This window comes from Glycine max, chromosome 2 (assembly GCF_000004515.6).
Source record: "Glycine max cultivar Williams 82 chromosome 2, Glycine_max_v4.0, whole genome shotgun sequence".
In the NCBI taxonomy this organism is placed as follows: domain Eukaryota; kingdom Viridiplantae; phylum Streptophyta; class Magnoliopsida; order Fabales; family Fabaceae; genus Glycine; species Glycine max.
This window is the reverse complement of record NC_016089.4, coordinates 27755286-27781899: the sequence shown is the minus strand read 5'-3', so window position 1 is coordinate 27781899 and position 26614 is coordinate 27755286. Positions and strand designations below refer to the sequence as shown.

At 34.5% G+C, this 26614-nt stretch overlaps 2 protein-coding genes across 3 annotated transcripts; both read right to left on the bottom strand.

Moving 5' to 3' along the window:
* Positions 1-399: 399 nt before the first annotated feature.
* On the bottom strand, positions 400-5505 carry LOC121174182 (uncharacterized). Its single transcript, XM_041012882.1, has 2 exons — positions 5160-5505; positions 400-440 (listed from the first exon to the last, which is right to left on the bottom strand). The coding sequence occupies exons 1-2, from the start codon at positions 5503-5505 to the stop codon at positions 400-402; spliced, it is 387 nt and encodes a 128-aa protein (XP_040868816.1).
* A 2931-nt stretch (positions 5506-8436) lies between these two features.
* Positions 8437-13878, bottom strand: VTE2-2 (homogentisate phytyltransferase VTE2-2). Of its 2 annotated transcripts, NM_001250971.1 has the most exon segments (10): positions 8647-8721; positions 9358-9390; positions 10947-11009; positions 11111-11228; positions 11403-11495; positions 11920-11993; positions 12142-12367; positions 12624-12770; positions 12862-12986; positions 13547-13762. In NM_001250971.1, coding segments are annotated over 10 exon segments (1170 nt in total).
* Positions 13879-26614: the final 12736 nt, after the last annotated feature.

Below are 26614 nucleotides of genomic sequence, written 5' to 3'. Positions count from 1 at the left end.
GTTCTTTTAATGAAGCGGTTGTTCAATTTGCAGATGATAGAAGACGCATCAATAGCACAACATCTTAGTGAACTCAATATAGTCACAACCCAATTGAGTTCAGTTGGAATTGATTTCGAAGAAGAAGTACAAGCATTGATACTTTTGTCTTCTCTACCAGAAAGTTGGAATGTTATTGTCCCAGTTGTGAGTAGCTCGTCAAGAAGCAATAAGTTGAAATTCAATGATGTTCGTGATCTAGTTCTCAGTGAAGAGATCTAATGGAGAAAGTCGGATGAATCGTCAACCTCTTCAGTTTTGCTTACAAAGTCAAGAGGAAAAAATTCAACCGAAGGATATGGACGTGGAAAATCAAAGGAAAAAAGGTTAAAATCCAAGAATCATCAAAGTTCCCACAACTCAAAGACTATCGAGTGTTGGAATTGTGGAAGAACCGAACACTACAAAAATCAGTGCAAGAGTGCACCAAAGAATCAAAAGGCAAGGGCAGAGGAAAATGTTGCCTCCACCTCAGGAGAAGTACATGATGCTTTAATATGTTCTTTAGAAAGCAAGGACCAGTCTTGGGTATTAGACTATGGAGCCTCTTTTCACGCCACTTCTCATAAAGAATTCTTTGAAAATTATGTCCCTGTAAACCTTGGTAAAGTTTATCTTGGTAACAAACAATCTTGTGAGATTATGGGTAAAGGCGCAATGAAGATTAAGTTAAACGGGTTTGTATGGGAATTGAAAATTGTTAGACATATTCCCAACTTGATGAAGAATTTAATCTCTATAGGCCAATTAGCCAATGATTGCTACACTACAGTCTTCCATGGCGATCAATGGAAGATTTCAAAAAGCACAATGACAGTTGCTTGTGGTAATAAGAGTGGAACTCTTTACATGAAAGATGGAGCATGTCATTTGATTGCAGTTGCAGCAACTGAAAATCCCAATCTATGGCACCAGAGACTTGGCCATATGAGTGAGAAACGGATGAAGATCATGCACTCAAAGAATAAATTACCAGGTCTTCGGTAGGTAGAAATCAACATATGTGAAGATTGTATGCTTGGAAAGTAGAAACGAGTTGGCTTTCAGACAAGTGGAAGAACTCCAAAGAAAGAGAGACTTGAACTTGTTCACTCTGATGTTTGGTGTCCAACAACTGTCCCATCCATTGGTGGGAGACAATACTTCGTAACTTTTATTGATGATCACTCTAGGAAGGTATATGTATACTTTCTAAAATATAAGTTAGAAGTATTTAAGGCTTTCAAGATATGGAATGTGGCGTCCCTAAATAATGACTGGTTTAATAGTAATGATTTAAATAACAAAAACCATGGGAATTTTTTTTTTCATTTCTTTCTCTTTTTCACAGTAATTAAGTTCAGAAGGAAAATCATCACTATAGAGTCCTGATCACGCATAACCTCTAAAATATGTTGCTCTTTCAAAAAATGAAAGTATACCAGCCATCAATTTAGGTCGTCACGTGTAAAATAATAAAGTAAAATACGGTCGGTGAACTCTCTTTCAAATAAAGTTTGTAAACACATTCTTTTCAACTAACAAGATTAATCATAAGTACATTCATCATCTAAAGTTATCCAAAAATATGGGAGTTTTGCAAAATACATAGTGTCATCCAGAGCAAAGGTATCCAATGTGGTGGCTTCAGCCACATGTATACATTCATCAAATTCCTATACAATAGGTCTACCCATACAAAAAACAAAAGAGTAAACCTAACTGTCTGTACTAGATACACCCACCCCAAAAAGTATATAATCCTAGTCTAAGGAGCCGTCTACTATGATGAAGAACCTCCACTAGTCGCTATCCCTCCGGGCCGCTCTCCTCCGTAGAGTCTGCCTCATATGCCGACATGACGTCCTCGGAGAATCCACCTCAGGAAGTGGGTCCTCATCACCCTCTAGAAAGTCAAGAGCATCCACAGCAGGCTTAGGAGGTAGCTCCTCTGGGTCCTCCTCGGGTCTTCCTCAGATGACGTCACCTCAATCACTTGGACTGGCTCCACTAGTAGATATGGAGTAGGTGTAGGTAATATCCACTCCACAGTGCGCTGAAGCGTGCGTGCTGGTTCCTCTGGATGTACCAACGAAGTAGCCGTGAGTCGGATCGTGCCACGGAATCAGCACCTCGCATTGCCTTCGAGGGTCTCCCAAACTCACTCTAGGCACTCCATCTCCACTCGTCATGGATGAATTGCGCTGCCATCACGATCTACAAGGAATAAAAGAAAGGGGTAGACTCTTTCACGAGAGATCTAACTACAGTAGCAACACAAAGCGTCCCATAACCACTACATGCAATTAAAAGGTGTGCCTCAAAGCTTTTCTCCTCTGGTAATCGATTACACAGCATTGGTAATCAATTACCAGAGACCAAACTCGAGTTACACAGCTTCAGAACATGAAAACCTGCATTATGCACCGTGTAATCAATTACACATAACTGGTAATCGATTACCAGTGGCCTGTTACTCTGTGTAATCGATTACACAGTATTGGTAATCGATTACCAGAGGCCTCCACAACATACTGTCTCCATTTCCAAGCCTGGTAATCGATTACACAGCATTGGTAATCGATTGCCAGAAGCCTCTCACGTTCCTGATCCCATTTCTAGCCTGGTAATCGATTACACATCCTTGGTAATCGATTACCAGAGGCCATCTTAACTTCCTGTCTTCATTTTTAAGCCTTGTAATCGATTACCCACCCTTGGTAATCGATTACCAGAGACCATATTCCAAATATTACTCAAGATCCATAGCTGGCCAGCCACCACACAAGCCTCCTTGCTTTGTGGTGTTTGTTCTTTTATCGGTTGACTGTCAGGAGCTCGCCTGTTTAGGTACATCACAGGTTCTCACTGACTGACTATGTCCGGGTTGGGTCGGGATTGGCCAAGCTTGGTTTTGGGCAATAGCACCCCACCTGACGTCCCCAAGGTCTCCTGACCCCCGCGACATATCTCCAAATACCACTCTGTGGTCAACGAATAAAAGTAGGAAGTCTCACCCTTCCACACTTCCTCACTTCAAGCTTGTAGGATTATGGGGTACCCGTCACATGTGGTACTAGGTGGCGGTCGGGCGATGGTGCAAGTCGACTATCCACATCCACAAATCACACATAAATCCACCATCCCCAGTTGCCCACCTTCAACTGAGCTCACGTACTCCCACGTAGCCATTATCCTCGTTCCTCTCTACACCAGGTCCCCATCAATCCCTCCAAGCTTCCACAACATCCAAGCAATTTCAACATCCAAACATCATGAACTATCAAAACCAAGCAAAAACAGGGCAGAGGTAGAAAACTCTGCCCAAAACACAAACCAATACCACAACTTTTCTTACTCAAATACCCCAGTAACATTCTCTTCGTTCCAATTCGTTCACCGTTGGATCGACTCAAAATTTTTACTGGAGGTCCCTAGTACATGAGTCTACATTCTGACCGTTGGGATCTGCTAGGAAACGTCCAAAACCCAATATGTACAACCCTTTCCACAACCAGCCATGCATAAGCATTTTCTGCACAAACACTAAATTCTGTTGCACACTTTAACAACAAAATTCTGCATATAAGTGCAGATTTTCGAAATCACCCTTGCCCTCATCCAAATTGTCCAAATTGGATCCTACAAGTCCTAAATCAAGTATAAATCATATCTAAACCGAAGACAAGCTTCAAACCAAAACAACTCAAAATCTAGGTATCTAAAACCCCTCAATTTAGTGGATTTTCAAGGTTTGAGAAGTGAAAATGAGAATGGGGTAACTTTGGAGCAAACTCCCATCTCAAACAAGTCTATAACATTAATCTAAACTCGCTCAAACTGGTTTTACGACGAAAACTCTACCGAATCAAAATTTGACTCCTCAACACCCAATTTACCCTAGAAATGGTTCTTGCCTTCACTTTGGTCACTCATTTTCCTCCTTTGCACAGCCCAAGCTTTCCCACAGTCCTAAATGAAAGGATTAACTCACTCTAACCTCCAATTACCACTAAATCCAGATTTGGCTTTTCAAATCCTCAAAGCATCACACCTTTCCACTCATATCACTACATTCTCACTTTTTAACCCTAGGTTAACTCTACCCTTCATCTCTATCAGTTTTCCATCAGCCATTTCAGCACACAAGCATCATCATAAAAACCCTAAAACAGAATGGGTAAGCTTGACTCATACCAAACATGACAAATTTAGCATGCTTTCATCAAATTTCTTCACAAATAACTATCATAAGGCATAAACCTAGTAAAACTACCCATCATATCTCCCAAAACCCAATACCCACGAAAATTTATGTGAGAAGAAGTCTACCCAAACCTGAAATGTGAAGTCCCACATGGAGAGATGCGCTTCACGACTCCGAAAATGGCTTCCTTTCGCGATTTGGAGCAGAAATGGTGTACAAAGGTTGGAGCTTTGATGGAGCTTCAATGGTGAGGAAGAAGAAAGGAATAGCAACGTGAGAAAGAGAGGGAGAAAAGCTTCTGAATTTTTGGGCTGAGTGAGGAGAGAGAACGTGGCTTGTGTTTAAAAGGCTTCATCTTTTCTTTTTTTTTTTTAACAAAAGATGTGCCACATGTCTCTTTTGAGTGGAGCAAAAAGGGTCCATTTTTTTTTCTTGATGTGACTCATACTCAGTCACAAGAAGAGAAAAAATTTGACCTTTTTGAAACGCTAAAATCCTGCCTCGATTTGCGTGTCATTTCTCTGGTTCCAGTTCCTCGCGTTTCTCTGCACCCGTCGGGGCCAGTTTTCGAAAGTAGGCAATATATATATCAAAACGCTCAGAATGAAACCCCAAGTGTGGTTCAGAGGTTGGTTTCGTTAAATTTTAAATGCACGCAAAACGATAATTTTTAGACTAATTAATTGAAAATTAACCTATAACTATCCAGTTATGGATTTCTCTTCATTAATTAGCCTAACCCGCATATCTTTCCCCCAATATACCTACTTCTACCAAAAGTATATATATATATATATATACAGTGAATAATACATATATGTAATCATTCAAAATGCATCGTTTACAAAATTCCGGGTAGAAATTTTCAGGATGTCACAATACTCCCACCCTTTAAGGAATTTCGTCCCCGAAATTAACTACTCTATGAACAAACTTGGGTACAATTCCCTCACCCTATCCTCTAACTCCCAGGTTGAATCACCCTCATCGGGTCCCCACTGCACTTTCACTAACGTGATCTCCTTTCCTCTCAGCGACTTCATTCTTCGATCAGTAATCTTCTGAGGTTGTGCTGTATAGGTAAGGTTATCCTTCACCTGTACCTCGTCCACTGCAAGTACATGTGATGGATCCGAGTTGTACCGTCTCAGTTGAGAGACATGAAACACAAGATGCAAATTCGATAGACTCGGAGGTAAAGCGATTTGATAAGCTACAGGCCCAACCTTCTTCAAAATCAGGAATAAGCTTGATCCTAAATCAAAGAAGTGCACTTTCATCGATTGTGGTGAAGATGAGTTTGGCTACCGCATATGAGATAATGGAAATAAATAGATGATCCATAGTAGAGATGTCATCTTAAATGAAAGAGTAACGTACAAGGATAGGGACAACAAAAACACTAGCAACTCAAAACAGAGTGGGCTAGTGTACACAGAGGTGGATGATGTCCCAGAAACCCCTATGAATGAGACTACTATGTTAGAGGAATCAATTGAAAATAACAATGAGCAACAAGTTGACACACCAGAGCCTTCTACTTCAGCTCCTGTATTAAGAAGGTCTTCCCAGCCTCATGTGCCTAACAGGAAATTTCTGAATTATATATTATTAACTGATGAAGGAGAACTTGAAAACTATAAGGAAGCATGTCATAACATAGATTCCAGCAAGTGGAAGCTTGCTATGAAAGACGAGATGAAGTCGAAGTCTTTAATCTCCAATCAGACATGGGAACTAGCTGAGTTACCCATGGGGAAGAAAGCACTTCACAATAAATGGGTGTATCAAGTAAAAAATGAGCATGATGGCTCTAAGAGATACAAAGTCCTCCTAGTTGTCAAAGGATTTCAGCAAAAGGAAGGAGTTGACTACACTGAAATCTTTGCTCCTGTTGTGAAACTTAATACTATCAAGTTTGTCTTAAGCATTATTGCTAGTAAAGAGCTCTACCTTGAGCAATTAGATGTGAAGACTGCATTTCTTCATGAAGACTTAGATGAAGAGATTTACATGCACCAACCTGAAGGTTTCTCAGAAGAAGGGAAAAAGAATATGGTGTGTAGATTGAAGAAAAGCTTGTATGGTCTAAAACAAACCCCAAGACAATGGTACAAGAAGTTTGAAAGCTTTATGCACAACGAAAGTTTCTAGAAGTGCAACGCCGATCATTGTTGTTTCTTTAAGAGATATAAATCTAGTTATATTATTTTGCTACTTTATGTCGATGTTATATTAGTAGTTGGATCAGATATGGATGAAATTAAAAACTTAAAGATGCGGCTATAAAAAAAAATTGACATGAAGCACTTAGATCTAGCAAAGAAGATCCTTGGTATGCAAATCACGAAAGATAAGTAAATAGGGATTTTGCAGTTATCTCAGGTAAAGTACATCAATCGTGTTTTGCAAAGATTCAACATGGGCAACGCCAAACTGGTGAGCACACCTTTTGCTAGTCATTTTCGCTTATCCAAGGACCAGTCACCTCAGATAGAGGAAGAAAAAGAATTCATGGCTAAGGTTTTGTATGCTTCAGCCACTAGAAGTTTGATGTACGCAATGGTTTGTACGAGGCCAGATATTCGCCATGCAGTGGGAGTTGTTAGCGGGTTTATGTCAAATCCAGGTAAAGCTCATTGGGCAGCAGTTAAGTGGATTTTGAGGTACTTGTGAGGCACTACAGAGAAGTGTTTTTACTAGCAACGGAGAATTGAAAGTACAAGGCTATGTAGATGCAGACTTTGCAGGTGAAGTCGATCACCAAAGAAGTAATACTACTTACTTTTTCACTATTGGTACTACAACTATTAGTTGGATATCGCGGATACAAAAGATAGTTGCTTTGTAGACTACAGAGGCTGAGTACATAACAATAACAGAAGCTAGTACAGAATTGATATGGCTTCAAAGATTCTTAACAGAGTTGGGATTCATTCAGGAGAAGAGTGTTTTGCATAGTGATAGTGATAGTCATAGTGCAATACATCTGGCAAAGAATTCAGCATTTCATTCTAGAACAAAGCACATTGGATTTCATTATCACTTCATCATATCTCTACTTGAAAATGAGGTGCTAATATTGCAAAAGATTCTAGGAAGTAAAAATCCAGCAGATATGTTGACAAAGGTCGTAACCATCGACAAACTGAAATTGTGCTCGACTTCAGTTGGCTTGCTAGAATAACAATTCAGATCGGGCTGCTATATTGATCGAGGTGTGAAGACAAACTAAAGTTAGTCTTCAAGTGGGAGATTGTTGGAAATGGTTAAATGCTAAATAAAGAGAAGCATATAATGTTTTGCTTGAGAGAAATTCAAGGAAAGCAATAGAAGAAATAACAAAGCTAAATAAATGGAGGAGAAATTGTATAAATACATTATCTATTCTCCTTCATAAATATCCCAACTTCAAGAAGAGAGAGAGAGAGAAAGGAAAAGAGAGTGAAAATATTTATTTTAATATTTTCTGGGTATAACAAGGTTGTGAGTTGAGTGAGAGTTTGTAAGCACTTGTTTATAATTTTCTCTTTACAATAAAATATCTGTAGCAACCCTAAGGCATAAACATAATTGGTCGAACTCTGTTATCAATTGTGTGCGTGCAAATATTTCGCATATATTTTGCTTCTTAGAAATCTGATTATAGAAAATTTTGCATAATTTTCCCAACATCTATCAAACAATTATTATTTGGCTTATGGCAAAACCCGCTAGCAGACCATTATCAAACCACCTGTAAATGTTTAGTTTTACAAACTTTCCGCTTGAGATGTATAACCCTCAATGTGAAAGAGGTGCAAGATCTCACATCAATTAATGATATAACCAAAATAGTAATATATATAAGTAGCATTGTGAGATTGAGTTAGGCCTAAACTCGAAAATCAACCGATCACATCCTAATGATGCACACATTTTAGCGCAAATATCAGCTAAAGCATACACAAGTTTCCTAGTGATACTTAGCTATATTTATTGGGTGAGAAACAAACTTGCAACTACATCATGCTTCATTTAAAATTATCCTCCCAGGTCGCCAGGCCCATCACCCAGAAGGGAAATCTACAAATTTAAAAATGCCACATACACACACACTTTGATTTTACTTTCTACATCTCTATGCTTACTTGAACATAAACTACATTGCACTGACAACTTTTTAAAAAAATCCGAGTTAAAAATGGTCGACAAAGAATAGCTTGGAGGTATAAAAACAATGCAAAATATTGTCCGTGTAACATTATGAAATATGTTAATGGCATTACATCAAAGTAAAAGCAAATAGTATCACACATTTATATACAAAAATACTCATTAAAAAAATAGCTAGTTTACTAATTGATACTTGAGACAACAAAGAAGATCTCTCTAACTATGCACGTATGCACCTTTTCCCAAGAAAAATGTAGCAAGGCTTGCTATATGAAAGGAAATATTGCATACTCAGCATAGAACAGATTCCATATGAATCGATAGAATCCTGATATTGCATCCTGCAGCATATAGTCAGACATTTTAAAAGCAGCTTAAACGATAGAAGAAAAATAAAGATAAGGAATGAAAAGTTCACAACATAGACTAGAAGAGCTGGTGTCCAGAAAGCTATATACAAAAATAATAATTCAAAAAATGTTTTCATTTTAGTCCTGTTATTAAACCATTGATATGGGAGTCTGAAAAAACAAATGGTCACTATATTTTGCCACCTAGAGTAATCTAGTATTGAACTATTCATATTCCACTGATAAAAAATCTGGGTCTCTCTCTCTCTCTATATATATATCCCCAAAAGACAAAGTGGGACTACCAGAACAAGCAAAGCAAGTTCTTTTAAAAACCAATTGGCATGGTTATGTCATCCTGATCTAAAAATATAATAAAACTAACTAGCATGAAATTTGTATCAATCAACCTATTCTTTAGTGCCACAGCGCGAGTATTTAACCAACCAATAAGTCGTGATATTAACTAATATGCCATGAAGAGGTTCATGGTATTGATCAGTAGTTGAACTGATTCATGTCATCTGTAGTCGTTACGTTACAAGAGACAAGAGATCGGATATCTGAGCATTGAAAACAGTTAATAAGTTGCTATAATTATTTTCTTACAGAAGATATAATAGCTACCTTGGTATAATTTGCTTGTTCTAATATCCATGCCTGAAATATAAGAAAACAAGTCATGACTATTTTACAATTTCACAACTTCTGTGCATTTTGGAGAAAGAAAGAAACAGAAAAATGAGAAAGCAACATATAAGTATCTTCTGCATAGCACTTAGGTCCCAATAAGCATACATAGTGCACGGGATAGACAAAATCTCAACAACACTACTGTGGCGAAATGCTTTCCTTTATAATATCAACAAGCATATATAGTCAGTACACTCTAATCAGCATACCATGCCCCACAATCTTAAGAATGCTGTATACAGGGAAAATACTAAATTTTATGTTGCCATAGATATCTTCAAGCACTTGTAGTTTTGATCACAATAATATCTTATGCCGTCTAATATTAAAAGTTGAAAACAGGTAAAGCTATACAGTTAGATGGAAGGGGGAAGAGTTTTGGGGATCTTTCTCTTTTCTTTTCCTTGTATGTGAACAATCTGTTTTTTGGGGCTTAAAATCAGAAATTGGGCACTGGACAGTCTACAAACACCAACTTTTAGAGCAAATGAAAGGAGGAAAATTTATGAGAAATTTACACTGAATGATTCAACAACCTTGGGAAGATAAAATGCAGGCTCCACAGAACTCTTCTTCTCTATTCAATTTAGAGGTTTTGGAAGTAGGATTGAGTGTTAGATGTTATATAAATAGGGAAATAGTTTAATTGCAGATATTATGGACTCAAGATAATAAAAATTCTAATGCCACTTAATTAATTTCTATCATTTAATATGCGCATGAAAAATCTATTTTATATAATCTTTAATATAAAAATTAAAAAATTTAAGGTTTAAATATGTTTTTGATCCATAATTGATCCCTAATAGATACTCAGTTTTTGTGTTTGTTCCCTAATAAATTTTTGCTTTTCATTGAGTCCTTGGTAAAACAACAATCTTATTTTTGGTCCTTTATAGTCATTGATAAATTAGCGGATTTTGTGTTTGCTCCCTGAAAAATTAGAAAATTGTACTTTAGTCCCGACTAATTGCAAATGAAAAAAAAATTGTAGGGAGCAGACACAAATTCCGCTAATTATCGGGACTAAAAAAGGTATCAAGGACCAAAATCAAAATTGTTTTTTATAAGGGATAAAAAAATATTTAAGCCAACATTTAATATACAGCAATTCAATAAGCCACCCACTAGTCCGACTAGAGATCCACTAAACCAGCACCATGACCGAGCTGATGACCTGTCCAAGTTTGATAACACTGGCTTTCCCTTTTTTCTTTAGTTTCCCTAATTGTCCCCCCCCCCCCCCCCCCCGCCACGGATGACTTATTACTGATATAATACTACTTCTCAAACTTTTCAACAACACATTTATTTTACTCGGAAGAAATTTCAGACAACAAAGAACTCAATAGCTGCCCCATTTCTCTAAACAAACACAAATAATTAACAAAATATATTTTATTCAGAGAAATGGGGTGACTGGGTAGGTGGAGGAATAAATGGGATTACATGAAAAAACACCTGAAACATTTATGAAAATTCACTTAAACTAGCCTTGACAGTTATTAATCCAATTAACAAACCTGGTAAATCAAGCTTATTGCAAAAATCGTATGAGCCGGTATGAGTAACCAACGCCTGAAAGCCTGTCAATAGTTCCAGAACGTACATAAGATTTTGTTTCCATAAATGAAAAGATAAAGAATTTCATGTAAGTGATTGGCACATTATGCAAGTTTATATTCACCTGAGGCATATAAATTGCTGCCAAAACAGAAACAATATAGTTCACCAACAAAATTCCAGAACCAAGGAAAGCAATGTTCCGAACTCCTAATTTTGTGGCAAAGGTTGATATCTGATACCTGAAGTTAGTTATGACATGCAAATCCATATTAGATACAGCACCTAATTAAAGGGTGCAAGCAGAGTATGCTTTATAAGCAGTATATATACATTCCACACACACAAATGCAGATTTAGTGAAAGATAGGTGAAATGCAATATCAGCAACTATGCAACTGGATACCAAAACTTACTTGCGATCTCCTTCAACATCAGGAAGATCTTTTGTTATAGCAATTACCAGTGCGAAAAATGTTACAAATGTTGTGATAAAAACCACAGGAGAGCTGCAGGCAAAGATACATGAACAAATATATAATAAGCTCCCAAAATATAAAACCTAACACCTAAAAAAATATTGGATGAAAAGCTAACACCACTATAAGCTTCATTGATTGATGTTAGGGGACCACAATTAATATTGAGAGGCAGAATTGACTGACTCAACAACCACTTTAAGGTGGAGTTTGCCCTTGTAAAATTGTCACTGTTATAAAATCACAGGTGCCCTCATTATTTTTAGCAATTCTATCTTAGATATTTAATTCTTTTGATTATATCTTTTTCTTGGTTGAAACATCAAAAGTTCATAGTTAGTATACTTTTCAATGAGCCTCTATTTAAACACCAGCTGGGCAGCCACCCATGAGCTCAGTTGTTCTACTTTACCAATTACAGATATGAAGCAACAAATGATAAACTCAAACCCACCTCCATTCAAATGCAAGCCCAAGGGCAGCTCTAGTGGCATAGTACACACCAAAGTTAAGGAGAAAACCCCGAACCTGTATATGCCTTTTCTGTCAATCTTTTGAACTTAATCAACAAATACTTAAAATTCAATAACCTACTGAATTAATCCCCAAAAAAGAACAAATTCACAAATTGTTGTTAGTACTGAAAATATTAGGTGGAAAGGAGGACATATCATACCGTGGCAATTATAAGAAATGCTGCAACAGGAAAGCGTTTCATTCTAAATGGAGGAACAGAATAGATGGTACCCAAGAAAAGGCCAAGTGTGTAAAGAGAAAAAATGAAGGGCCCAAAGTTCAACCCCACAATTGACAGGCCAGCAGCTGCAAAAAATATAACCAAGAACCATGCAGATTGGACAGAAAGATCTCCAGCAGCTATAGGTAAATAAGGTTTGTTTACCCTGAAAAAAAAATATAAAACCAACATAGATTAACACTACTATCTGGGTTTATTGAGATAGACATTTAACTACGACGAGAATAATTTAAGAACTAGAGCAAAAGAATCTTAAAATGAAATCATTGTGCAGTTAAACATGTTCAAGAGCAAAATATTGTAACTTTGAAAGAAACGTGCAACGGGGAGGACACAAAAAGGAAAAGAACAAGTGGAAGACAACAAGTAATAAGAAAGTTGTCCATATGTCTTCTTCATACTTGTCAATGCTAATGTCATAGATTTGATTGATGCCAACTATATAACCATTCCCACAAATCAGAGCAAAAAGACCACAGAAAGCTTTGAAAAAAAGAGACCACTTTATCAAATTGGTGTTCTCAATCAATGCTCTTGCCACCAAAGCACTGTAAATACAAAGAGAAAATGAACTTCAGACAAGTATGCTTGGGATGAAGGTGCAAGAAACAGTTCCTAGCAAGTTATGAAGTTACTCACAATGAACCTAGTGCTGTACCACGTATAGTATGTGGCCTTAAAAATCTCCAACAAGCATCTTTCAGATCTAAAAGTCTTTCAGCTAATGGACGATCAGATCCAGAAGCTCCAACTCCAGTGCAAGCCTGCCATCATTCTTTTCACATTAAACAGATGAAAAAGACTAAAATCTCATACAAAAACCAAAAGTAAGTGCATGTTTGGTTTCACATTAGATTCTGTGTAACTTTTTACATGTTTGGTTCCATGTTGAGGAATTGATTGAGTCCAGAGTTGATTATAAGTTGAAGCAGCACTAGGTCATTTCTGTTTTAGATCAAAAAAATTATACCTAAGTTTTACTATTAACTTGATTTTATAACTCAAACATAAATCACATCACTTCAAACTCAATTTTAACCAAAAACAATTTCATTCGGAATCAATTTTGTCAATGCTCATCCAATCACATACTAAACCACCACAAAGTCAGTTATAACAAGTTGAAGTGACTAATAAAATGATAAATGGCATATGCAGAAACAACCCACTATCCCAAACACTGCAGGAATCAGCAACTTGAAAACCTTCCATCCTACCAAATCTCAATTCACCATGAAATGTTAAGCAAAACCCATCATTTTTTTTAAAAGTAAAACACAATCAAAGGAATGAAAATTGGAACTTTAAGGGAAAACAAACACACCCTTATGGAACTGGGTCTCTGGGGTCTCTCGGGAACAGCATTTGAGCAGCATCTGTGACTGTGATGGTGCAACCCAATTGAGTTGAAGTGTTTGGAAAATCTTAAGAACAAAGGTTGTTGTGACTTGGTGGCCTTAGTGGATGATAGTTTAGCGGAATTCAAAGTGGGAATTGTGGAAGGAACTCGATGTGAAGTTGGAGAGAGTGAGAGCTCCATAAGGAGCTGAGCACAGCAAACGAGAAAACACTCCAACTTTCAGACACAACACAAGGCAAAAAAATGTGTGTAAATTGTAGAGCCTTTGCTCCCGAAGTCACAGTAGCAATCTTGTGGGGCCACAACTTACCAGTGCCTCAAATTTTGTTTTCTAACAAAGTACTAATGATTAAAATAAAATTATGATCCTCTACATACATTTTAAGTTTAAATTTGTTTGTTTATGTTTAAAAGGGTTTGTAAAAAATGTTTAAAATGGTTGACTTTGTACTTAAAAGTTATATTTTAGATTTAAATCAATCATTATTATTTTTATAGGCCAATCAAGATTATTTCTTTATGTATCTCTAAAGCTACAACATCTTTTATTTGATTTGAGATATACCTAGCAATTATGACAATTCATGTGAAAAAGAAACACTACTTAAAGGAATAAAAAATGAATTTTAAAATTAATGATAAATTGTTAAAATTAACTATACAATATTTATCTTCTATGCATACTGTATGAATAAAAAAAAATCTTCTATGGATACGGTTAAGAAGTCGCATTTCAGATAATTTTATACATTTACTGTGTAATAATTTAAATATAAATATATTTTGGTATTTTTTATGAGTAAATAGATTTTGGTATGAATATTAAATATGCTGACCGCGAGAATTAAGAAATAAAGTATGCAGTAATTAACAAATAATAAGTTCTTTAAATATGATATTTAATTCTTATTTATATTCATGAAAAAGATATTTTAATAGATAAAACTTATTTCAATACTTCAGATGCTTTAACAAATTAATTTCCAATTATTAGGTAGAAGTTTGCTATTTATAAATACACAAAAAGTTACTAAGAATAAAATTAATTTTAAAAAAGTAAGATATTTATCTTTTTTGTCAATAAGAATTGGTTTCAATGTGATACATATAAAACCATTACGTATGCATTTTTCATTTTATTAGTAATACTTTTTTGAATTTAGTTTCAGAATGTTATATTAAATTCAATTTATTTTTTTGACATTTATTAAGTTAGAATTATTTTACTTCTATATTATAAATTAGAAGTAAAGGTGAAATACATGTTATCTTCTTTCAATTAAGCATTTTCTTTAAGTTTTTTTATGATATTATAAATGCACTTTATACACTACTATGATTAGAAAATTCTTTATCTCTTTTAACCATCCCAAATTATCATTCTTTTATGTTCATATATTCAATTTTTCTTCCCTTTCAATTTTTAAACAAACTATTAATAGTTTAAAAAACATTTTTATCAGGTAAATGTTAGAATTAATGTCTCACGTGAGAAGCATGTGACTTATATATGGACTAATAAATAAATAATTAATAATTAAGTACTAAATTGTAATTGGGTTATATAAGAGATGTTTGTGAAGGTAACCGCGCTACTTGATGGGAGTAGTGATTATAAAAAGGATTAATACCCGCTAATGAGAAATAGTCTTCTTCTTGACAGAAAAGTTATCTCTCATCTATAGTCATCACAAACTTAAAGAGATAGAAATAATAGTTAATGGAGTGAAATCTTGTTTCTCTCCTCTTTCAAGGAAAACTAAAGTACATCAAGTCTTCCTATAGAGAAAGGTACGCATTATTTGTTGATTTATTACTTGTGAGAATCATATGTTTCAAGATCCTGTTGATTTCCTATCATTGTTAATCTAGGAAACTCTTAATAGTTTTTACATATGGTATTAGAGCATTTGTTATGAAATTTATGATTCTTCAAGGATGATTTAATTTCTCCCAATTATGCATGAACCCTAATTATGAAATTTAGGGATGATTTAATTTCTCCTAATTATGCATGAACTCTAATTATGAAATTTAGGAATTTTTTTTCGGCTGCAAGTATGAAATCTTATATTAAAAAAAATGTATCAATTAAATTGACTTTCAAATCACAAATATGAATGCGTAAAATTATATTATTTTGATTGTATTCAATGAAAAAAAAACTTGTGATATTTATACGCACTGAATATTTTGAATTGTATATATTAAATTTGGAGAAAAATTTGAGATTTATCATTTTGTGCTATCTAATTTGATTTGATGATAATTGGTTTTTCCTTTAACATGTATTCATGAATATGGAAAAAAAAACCATTAACTAGCTGCCCCATTTTATTTCCATTAACGGTTGGTGTACATATTCAATTATTCATGTTGAAAGCATCCGCGTCATGTACGTTTCTCTTTCGATGTAGGGATAAAGAATTCTTTGGAATTACTATTTGCACATACTTTTTGCTATTTGTAATCCCACTTGCTCATTTTTTTTCCCAAATTATTATTAAACGTGATTAAAGGATTGAAAGTTTATATCCTGCAATTAAATTAATAGGAATGCTTTAAAATTATCAGTAGAAATAAATATGTATGTGCTACATATTTGCTTGAACGTGTTTGAATACAAAAGACAAATAAATGTGAATATTATTTTATGGTCTGGAATGAAATTAATAAAATGATTATGAATTGTTAATAGAAATAAGTATGTGTATGCCATATATTTGATTGGAATTAAATGTATGATGAATTTGTTACTCACCAAAGTGACGAAATTTATAAGGGTTATTTAATTCCATATTAATGATTATTTCAATTACTCATAAAATAATGGATACTAAATTATATGATTATTGATTTATGGGTAATTGAAATTCATTGTTATAAGACATTTATGTATCGCACAAAGGTTGATTAGTTATTCTTATAATTAATGATTATAATTGTAGGCGATTTGTATGTATCATTGGTTTTATTTATATACTCAAAGGTAATAGGTACTACTAATTGGTGCATATTTAATTGTCAAATAATGTTAAGAATTTTATTAGCATTATCATGTATGTATGTTGTGTGTTGGTGTATCACCCAAAGGAGAGCATCAATATACATTGACCGTTATTTGTATGAATCATATGTATGACATGTGTTTTTATGTCTCAAAACACTTATGTGAATTTTATTATGCAATACATGCTCTTAATTCGTGTTGAACTCTCATGTATGATTTGTGCCAATTTTAATGGGCTTAACTTCTCTAACTGGAATGAGCAAGTCCAATTTCACCTCAGTGTTTTGGATCTTGATCTTGCTATGTTGGAAGAGAAGTCAGTTACTATTATTGATGCTAGTAGCAATGAAGAGAAAGCCCATTATAAAGTTTGGGAAAGATCTAACAGACTCAGTCTAATGTTCATGAGAATAACTGTTGCAAACAATATTAAGACAACTCTCCCTAAAATCAAAAGTGTTAAAATGTTTACGGGGTTAGTGGGATAGTGCTCTCAAACAGCTGATAAGTTTGTTGTTGGGACATTAATGAGTACATTAACCACCATGAAGCTTGATGGTTCACGTACTATGTATGAACATGTCATTGAGATGACAAACATTACAACAAGACTAAAGACCTTGAGAATGACTCTGAATGAGAATTTCCTTGTTCAGTTTATTTTGAACTCATTACTGTCTGAGTATGGCTCATTCCAAATGAGCTATAATACTATGAAAGATAAATGGAATGCGCATGAATTGCACAATATGTTAGTTCATAAAGAAATGAGACTTAAGAATCAAGGAAGTCACTTAGTTCATTATGTAAGCCACCAAGGGAATCAAGGAGCTGAAAAGAAATTTATGAAGAAGCATGATAAAAGCAAAGGGTTATTAAAGATCAAAGAGACTCTTTGCAAATCCAGAAGAAGGTATCAAAGGGAAATAATTGTCAATTTTGTAGGAAATCAGGACATTTCCAGAAGGATTGCCTAAAGTGTAAGTCTTGGTTCGAAAATAAGGGTGAACTTAATGCTCGTGTATGTTTTGAGTCAAACTTAACTGAAGTTCTCCATAATACATGGTGGATTGATTTTGGATGTACGACTCGTGTTTCTAATATTATGCAGGAATTCCTTACAATTCAAACCATAAGCCCAAATGAGAAGTTCATCTTCATGGGGAATAGAGTGAAAGCTCTAGTGGAAGCAGTCGGGACTTATTGTTTAAAACTCGACACTGGACATCATTTAGATTTACTGGAAACTCTTTATGTACCTAGTTTATCTAGGAATTTAGTTTCATTATCTAAACTTAATGTTACTGGATACTCTTTTAATTTTGGTAATGGATGTTTTAGTTTATTTAAGCATAATCATCTCATTGGTACTAATGTTCTTTGTGATGGTTTATATAAATTGAAATTAGATGGTTTGTTTGTTGAAACCGTTTTAACTCTGCATCATAATGTTGGCACTAAACGAAGTTTAGTGAATGAACAGTCTGCTTTCTTGTGGTATAAACGTTTAGGTCACATTTCTAGAGAAAGGATGAAAAGATTAATAAAGAATGAAATTATTCCTGATCTAGATTTTACGGATCTAAATATTTGTGTGGATTGTATCAAGGGAAAACAAACAAAACATACAAAGAAAGGAGCTACAAGAAGCACTCAGCTTCTTGAAATTGTGCATACTGATATTTGGAGACCATTTGATGTTAGTTCTTTCGGAAAGGAAAGATACTTTATCACCTTTATTGATTACTATTCACTTTACGGTTATGTCTACTTACTGCATGAGAAATCTCAGGCAGTGGATGCCTTAGAAATTTACTTGAATGAAGTAGAAAGATAATTAGACAGAAAGGTGAAAATTATTAGATCTGATAGAGGTGGTGAGTATTACGGAAGATACGATGAAACCGGGCAACACCCAGGTCCATTTGCTAAGCTTCTTCAGAAATGTGGCATTTGTACTTAATACACAATGCCTGGTACACCACAACAAAATAGTGTATCAGAAAGGTGTAAAAGAACTTTAATGGATATGGTTAGGAGTATGTTAATCAATTCAACTTTACCTGTATCTTTGTGGATGTATATATGCCTTGAAAGCTGCCTTGTATTTGTTGAATAGGGTTCCTAGTAAGGCAATTTCAAAGACACCTTTTGAACTGTGGACGAATAAGACACCTAGTATAAGACACCTACATGTTTGGGGTTGCTAGGCAGAAATAAGGATTTATAATCCGCAAGAAAGAAAATTGGATGCAAGAACAATCAGTGGATATTTCATTGGTTATCCATAAAAGTCAAAGGGGTATATGTTTTATTGTCCTAATCATAGTATGAGAATTGTCGAAACTGGAAATGCAAGGTTCATTGAAAATGGTGAAATCAGTGGGAGTACAATTCCATGAGAAGTGGAAATTAAAGAAGTTAGAGTGCAAGTCCCTTTAGCTTGTGCCTCTAACAGTAAGGTGATTGCTCCTTTAGTTATTGCTAAAAATAATAATGAAGAAGCACAACACAATAATGAGCCCATGATACATAATGAACCTATTGTGGAAGAACCGCAGGAAGTAGCATTAAGGAGGTCTCAAGGAGAAAGAAGACCAGCTATTTCGAATGACTATGTGGTATACCTACATGAAACAGAAACAGACTTAAGCATTAATGATAATGATCCAATTTCGTTTTCACCAGCTGTAAGCTGTGATAATTCTGAGAAGTGATTAAATGTCATGAAAGAAGAGATAAATTCCATGGAACATAATGAAGTTTGTGACCTTATACAATTACCAAAGGGTTGTAAGAGAGTTGGTTGTAAGTGGATCTTCAAGACTAAACGTGACTCTCATGGCAACCTTGAACGTTACAAGGCTAGACTTGTTGCTAAGGGATTTACTCAGGAAAATGACATTGATTATAAATAGACGTTTTCACCGGTCTCACAAAAGGATTCTTTCAGGATTATCATGGCATTAGTGACCCATTATGACTTAGGGCTACATTAGATGGATGTGAAAACTACCTTTCTTAATGGAGATTTAGAGGAGAATGTTGTGGAAGCAAAGCTTCCGAGCTTATTTTGGTGATGCCAAAGACTCAAGTCAAGAATCAAGATTCAAGCAAGTTTCAAGAATCAAGATTCATTCAAACAAGATTAAAGAATCAAGAAGATTTGAGTGAAGATTCAAGAGAAGACTCAAGATTGCAAGAACCTCAAGAAAAGCATCAAGATAAGTATAAAAAGAATTTTTCAAAGAAAAATCTTTTACCAGAGTTTTTACTCTCTGGCAATCAATTACCATAAGGCAGTAATCGATTACCAAAAGCCCAAAACAGTTTTATAACTGTTTTACAAAGTAGTAATCGATTACCATGGGCATGTAATCAATTACCAATGTTTTTGAACGTTGAATTTCAAATTTCAATAGTCACAACTTGTGATAAAACATTTTCAAACTTGTGTAATCGATTACACAACATTTGTAATCGATTACCAGTGTTTCTAAACGTTGGTTTTCAAATCTAAGCATAAAGAGTCACAACTGTTAATGTGTAATCGATTACACTATAATGGTAATCGATTACCAGTGACTAGTTTTGAAAAATAAATTGTCAAGAGTCATAACTTTTAAAGTGACTGGTTTTTGAAGAATTTGCCAAGAGTCACAACTTTTTAAAGTGACTAGTTTTAAAAAGAGTCACAACTTTTAAAGTGACTAGTTTTGAAGAAATTGCCAAGAGTCATAACTTTTAACATGGTTTCTTCAAGAGCCATCAAATGGCTATAAATATGTGACTATGGCACGAATTTAAGAAATAATCATTCTCAACTTCTTTCTAAGAGTTTTTGTTCAATACTTGCTTTGTCAAGAAAAGTTCATTGGGCAAAAACTTGTGCTATTCTATTTTCTTCCTCTCCTCATTCTTACAAAAAGCTTTTCAAGAGACCTACTCTTGGTGACTGTTTTCAAGAGAAGGTCTTCTTGGTTGCAAACACTGAATATAAGGGACCAACGTTCCTTGGGTTCATTGCAAGAAGCAGGATTTGCTTCTTGGTTGATCACTGGACACAAAAGACCAACGCCTTTTGGGTTCATTACAAGAAGTGGGTATAACTTCTTGGTTGTTATCACTGGACACAAGGGACCAACGTTCCTTGGGGTTCATTGCAAGGGAATAACTTCTTTGTTGTAATCACTGAACACAAAGGAGGGAAGTCCTTTGTGGTTCATTGCTTGTAAAGGATTTTACAAGGATAGTGGAAATCTCAAGCAGGTTGCTTGGAGACTAGACGTAGGCACGGGTTGTGACCGAATTAGTATAAATCTGATTTTGCATTCTCTTTTCCCTTAATCTCTTTTACTTTCTATTGTGTTTATATTTCTTTAAGTTTAATTCTCCTTATTTGTTATTCGAGTAGCTTACAATTAAAGAAATAATTGAATCTAGGGAATATCTAAGAAAGGGAAATTTTCAATTAGGAATAGTCAACGAAATCTTAATTCAACCCCCCCTTCTTATAATTTCTGAGGCCTCTTGTCCAACAAATGTTTATATGGACCAACCAATGGGGTTTTCAGTTGAGGGAAAGGAACACATGGTGTGCAAACTAAAGAAATCAATATACAATCTTAAAGCAAGCTTCCAGCCAATGGTATTTGAGGTTTAATGATACCATTGCTTCCTTTAGATTTAAGGAAAATACTATTGATTAGTGTATATATCTGAAGGTCAGTGGGTGATCGAGGCCGTACCCGAATCAAATAAACATTAAAATGTAGTAACTAGGAAGTGATCCTAGGTCGTTTCCCAACGAGCAATGATAAACCAAATGTTCATAACAGATAGTAGGAAATAATAACAAATTGGGGGGGGGGGGAAGTTGTTTGCTTTTGTAAATTAAACAGCGAGTAAAATTGAATTAGAAAATATCAGAATTAAAATACGTTACTTTCCCTTGATTCACAAGCAAGTCTCTTATCCTAGGTTGCGAGAATTTATCCTTTATCAGTTCAACCACTTAATCCAACCCTAAATTAAATTACTAAGTGAAATTTAACATAAGACATTCATTATGTGATTAAGCAACACATACACCAATTACTCATAAACGATCATTAAGCATGAATGTGAATTAAGCGCAAAGACAATTAATCAAGCACTAAGCATGCATGAATTAATAGCAACAAAATCAGAGTAATTAGTAAAGAGGAAAAACTGGACAAAATTTAACAGTAATAATAGAACCTCAAAGAGAATTGTGCTTGATCCTCAAGAGAAAACAATGCTGGGGACTTAGCCTTCCATTAATCAAATAGAGAACGAAATTATAGATTGAACGAAATTTTATTGCTAAAACGAAAAGTCAGAACTGGAATTGCAAAAACGAAAAATAAAGGAGAAAGAGAAGAGGGAGAAGAGAGGCCTAAACTAGAACCTTGGTGTTGTTATATAGTTTTTCCAGTCCCAAAGCTTACAAATTTATTTTAAATCCAAGCCAATAAATAAAATAAAATCAAATCTAGATAAGATAAGATCTAGATGAAATAATATCTAGATAAGATCAAATCTAAATAATATCTAGATAAGATAAGATCTAATTTTGTAGAATAAAATAGTCTGCCCTCTTCAAGTCCAAGCCCAATTCTGGATTCAAGCCCAAACTCAATGCTTCATTAATTCCTGAAATTAGATTAAAAACATCAAATTAGCTTAATGGACCCAAATAATAAAACTGCCTAATTAATTTGACAATTAAGACTAATCAGTACTTAAAATGGTTCAAAAAAGGGTTAAGAAATAGGAGAAAATAATGGCACATCAATGGGAGTAAGGTTTTTTTTTTAATTCTATATGTTGATGATATCTTGCTTGCAATTAATGATCTTGGTCTTCTTCATGAGACTAAGAAGTTTCTTTCTAGTAACTTTGAAATGAATGATATGGATGAGGCAAGCTATGTGATAGGGATAGAAATATTCGGCAATAGATCACAAGAATTGTTAGGCTTATCTCAGAAAGCATATATCAATAAAGCATTAGAGAGATTCAGGATGGAAAAGTGTTTAGCATCACATGTTCCAATTTAGAAATGATCTAAATTTAGTCTCACACAATGTCCTAGAAATGATATGGAACGAAAACAAATGGATGCAATTCTATATGCGTCAATTATTGTTGCATCTATAATGGAAGCTGGATTTGTAGCATGTTTTGAGGCTACAATTTAGACTAATTGGCTGCGGAACTTTATTTTAGGGCTTGAAATTGTCGAAAGTATTGCTAGGCCGCTGAAAGTGTATTGTGATAACTCTACAAGAGTATTTTTCTAAGGAGGACAAGTACTCTAAGGGTGCTAAACATATGGAATTGAAGTACTTTGTCGTGAAAGAAGTTTAGAAACAAAGAGTGTCAATAGAGTATATTAGCACAAACCTTATGATAGCTGACCCTTTGAATAAGGGATTACCACCCAAGACATTTATAGAACATGTTGAAAGTATGGGCATTATTGTTATTGATGATCATTAAGTGTAATTTATCTTATGCATTTTAGTGACACTCTGAGCTCAATTATGATATGTTTCTGATTACATGTTCTTTATGTTTGCATGCATATTTGTATTAGAGTAATGTTAACAAGTTTTGTCTTGAATGAAGATATTATGTTGGACCAATTATGTACTCCTAACTAATGGTCATATTAAGGAGAAGACTAATTTGTAGTACATGGAAGGGACTATGTCGATTAAGTGATGTACAACCGCCATGACTCAAATTGGTTCGTATTCTTAATCATGAAACTATGATGTACCCAATGTATAGAATAATTTAGTCATTTTTTTAATGCGCATTATGTTAGTTTAATCTATTTATTTAGTCCATAATGTTTAGTAATGTCACATGAGCCAAGTGGGAGAATGTTAGAATTAATGTCTCATGTGAGAGGCATATGACTTATGTAGGGACTAATAAATAAATAATTAATAATTAAGGACTAAATTGTAATTGGATTAAATAGGAGTAGTTTCTAAAGGTAACTGCTACTTGATGGGAGTAGTGATTATAAAAAGGGGTTAATACCCACTAACAAGGTTCCTTTCCTGATAGAAAAGTTATCTCTCATTTATAGTCATCACAAACGTAGAGAGATAGAAAGAATAGTCGAGGGAGTGAAATCTTGTTTCTCTCCTCTTCCAAGGAAAACCAAAGTACACCAAAGAGAATCCTTCCTATGGAGAAAGGTACACATTATTTGTTGATTTATTATTTGTGAGAATCATATGTTTTATGATCCTGTTGATTTCCTATCATTGTTAATCTAGGAAACCCTTAATAGTTTTTGCAGTAAATCTTAATTGTGTAAAAACAAATATCTATGCTAAGAATAAATTAAGTCTTGCTTTAACTAAAATCTAAATCAAATTACCCTAATTCAATACTTTCACGATTCAACAATAGAATTTTAGTTTTACAACTCTGTTAATAAGTTGCAAGTCTTAAAAAAGAAAAGAATATATATCAATTAAAAAGGTCCTTTTTGCGGGGAAAAGACACATATTTGTAATTTTTTCTTGTTCACTGAACTCTCAACCTTGAAGCAAGTATGTGAAGCATGGATTTAGGAGAAATTCTTAACTTCAAGAATCTGCAAAGTATCACTACAAAAAAAATTATATTTCCCACGGAATTTATTCCGTTAGAAATATTTGAATTTCCCATGGAATTTTTCGAAGGACTGGATTCTATTGGAAATTTAAAAAACTTCGACAAAATTTATCTATGGAAAATTTTTCTGTCGGAAAGTATATTATTTAATATCTTTTGATGGATTTTACGAAGGATTTTGGTCCGTCGGAATTTAATTTTACCCAGAGATAAAGGCCTCAACCCTAGCCTTCTTCTCACTCACGTTTTCGACCTTGCCTCCACTATGCCATCCTATGAGCCATGGCATTATGCCTCCACTATGCCGTCCTGGGAGCCCACGCCTTTGTGCCTCCACTGTGCCGTCCTGGGAGCCCACACGTTCTCCACAGTTCCTTCATTGTCGCTCCTCCTCTCTGAGCCCACGCTGCTGCGCCCACTCCAAATTCCTCTTTCACATTGTGTCACTATTCTCTTCCACTGCAACACACACAATCATGTTCTTCTTCTTCTTCTGAATATTTAACCAAAAAGGTAGGTATTCCCTTCAATTATTCTCACTACACAACTTGCCTTAACCTTTGTTTTTTTAGCTTTTACTCTTTCTTTTGATTGAATTGTGTAGCTGTTATTGCTCATAGCTAAAAAAACTTATCAAAATCAATTCTTTAATTGTTTATCTCAAAAGGGTATTGTTGTTTCAGGATGTTCTGTTCTGTGCTTCAACAGTTTTACTGTTTTGAACATGTGATTGTTTTTGGAGAGCCTTCCAGATTGTTCTGTATATATAGCAAGGAAGGTTTTTGTGTTTTTTGGTTTTTGTGCCATTTTGGATATGGCTATAGTTGAATCCGTGGGGAAGATTCCTTTGCAAGACCCACTTGAGGAGGAGTTTTGTGTTGCTGACTTGACTTGGACCAAGTTTGGTAATGTTGAGCACCATGATGAGGTCTTTACACACTATAGTAGCCCATGCCGCAAAAAATGGTCTGGTGAAGCCTGAAGCTATAGCTTTTGTTGCACCAACTTGGGCTGGTCCACTCCCTATCGTGTTTGGTCGAGACTCTAACATGGAAACAAGGTACTTTGATGCTCTCTTTTTAAGTGTACATACTTTTCCTTGTCGAACACCATAGGTCCATAGCATTGCTTTCTAGTTTTAAGTGTACATACTTCAGGGTAAAATAATTTTTTTGTAATTGTTGAGACAGTCAAAGGATACAGTGTTGGTTTTGTTATATCTGTCTCTATCAAGTTTGGATTCCTGAATCATCAAGCTCATATTTGAATCCGGAATTGTAAGATTCATTGATAAAATGAAAAATAGATTGAAATGTGTCGTGTAAATGTTTTATGCTGCTCGATGTAATAATTATAAACTGGGAATTGAGAAAACAATTTATATAGTAACACCTACTCTCAAGCAAAATTTGAAGTCCCATGTCACAACCAAGTTGTGGAAGCAGTCTTCCAAGATTATTTTGATGATGCCAAAGAATCAAGAGTTAAGCAAGTTCCAAAGAATCAGGAGTCAAAAAGCTTCAAGAATCAAGTTTCAAAGAATCAAGATTCAAGAATAATCAAGATCAAGATTCAAGATTCAAGTAAAGAATCAATACTCAAGATTCAAGAATCAAGAGAAGACTCAATAAAGATAAGTACTAAAAAAGTTTTTCAAAACATTGATTAGCACAAGAATTTTTCACAAAATCTTTTACCAAAGAGTTTTACCCTCTAGTAATCGATTACCAGTAGCCAACATTGTTTTCAAAACTGATTTACAAAGCTGTAATCGATTACCATAATCATGTAATTGATTACCAATGTTTTAAAATGTTAGATTTCAAATTCCAAGAGTCATAACTAGTGATAAAACATTTTCAAATCATTTTAAACTTGTGTAATTGATTACACAATACTTGTAATCGATTATCAGTGTTTCTAAACATTTTGATTTTCAAATTTAAACATGAAGAGTCACATCTTTTGATGTGTAATCGATTACACTATAATGGTAATCGATTACCAGTGACTGATTTCGAAAAATAAATTTCCAAAAGTCACAATTCTTAAAGTGACTTGTTTCTGAAGATTTTTTCAAAAGTCACAACTTTTTAAGTGACTAGTTTTCAAAAGAGTCACAATTTTTAAAAGGTGACTAGTTTTAAAGAAATTGTCAAAGAGTCACAAACTTTAACTTGAGTCATCAAATGATTATAAATATGTGACCATGGCATGAATTTCAATAACGTTTTTACAGAACTTTTTGATTCATTTCTCTTCATCTTTCTAAAAGTTTTTGTTCAATACTTTCTCTTTCAAGAAAAGTTCATTGACCAAAAACTTGTGCTATTCTTTTTCTTCATTCCTTCTCCCTCTTG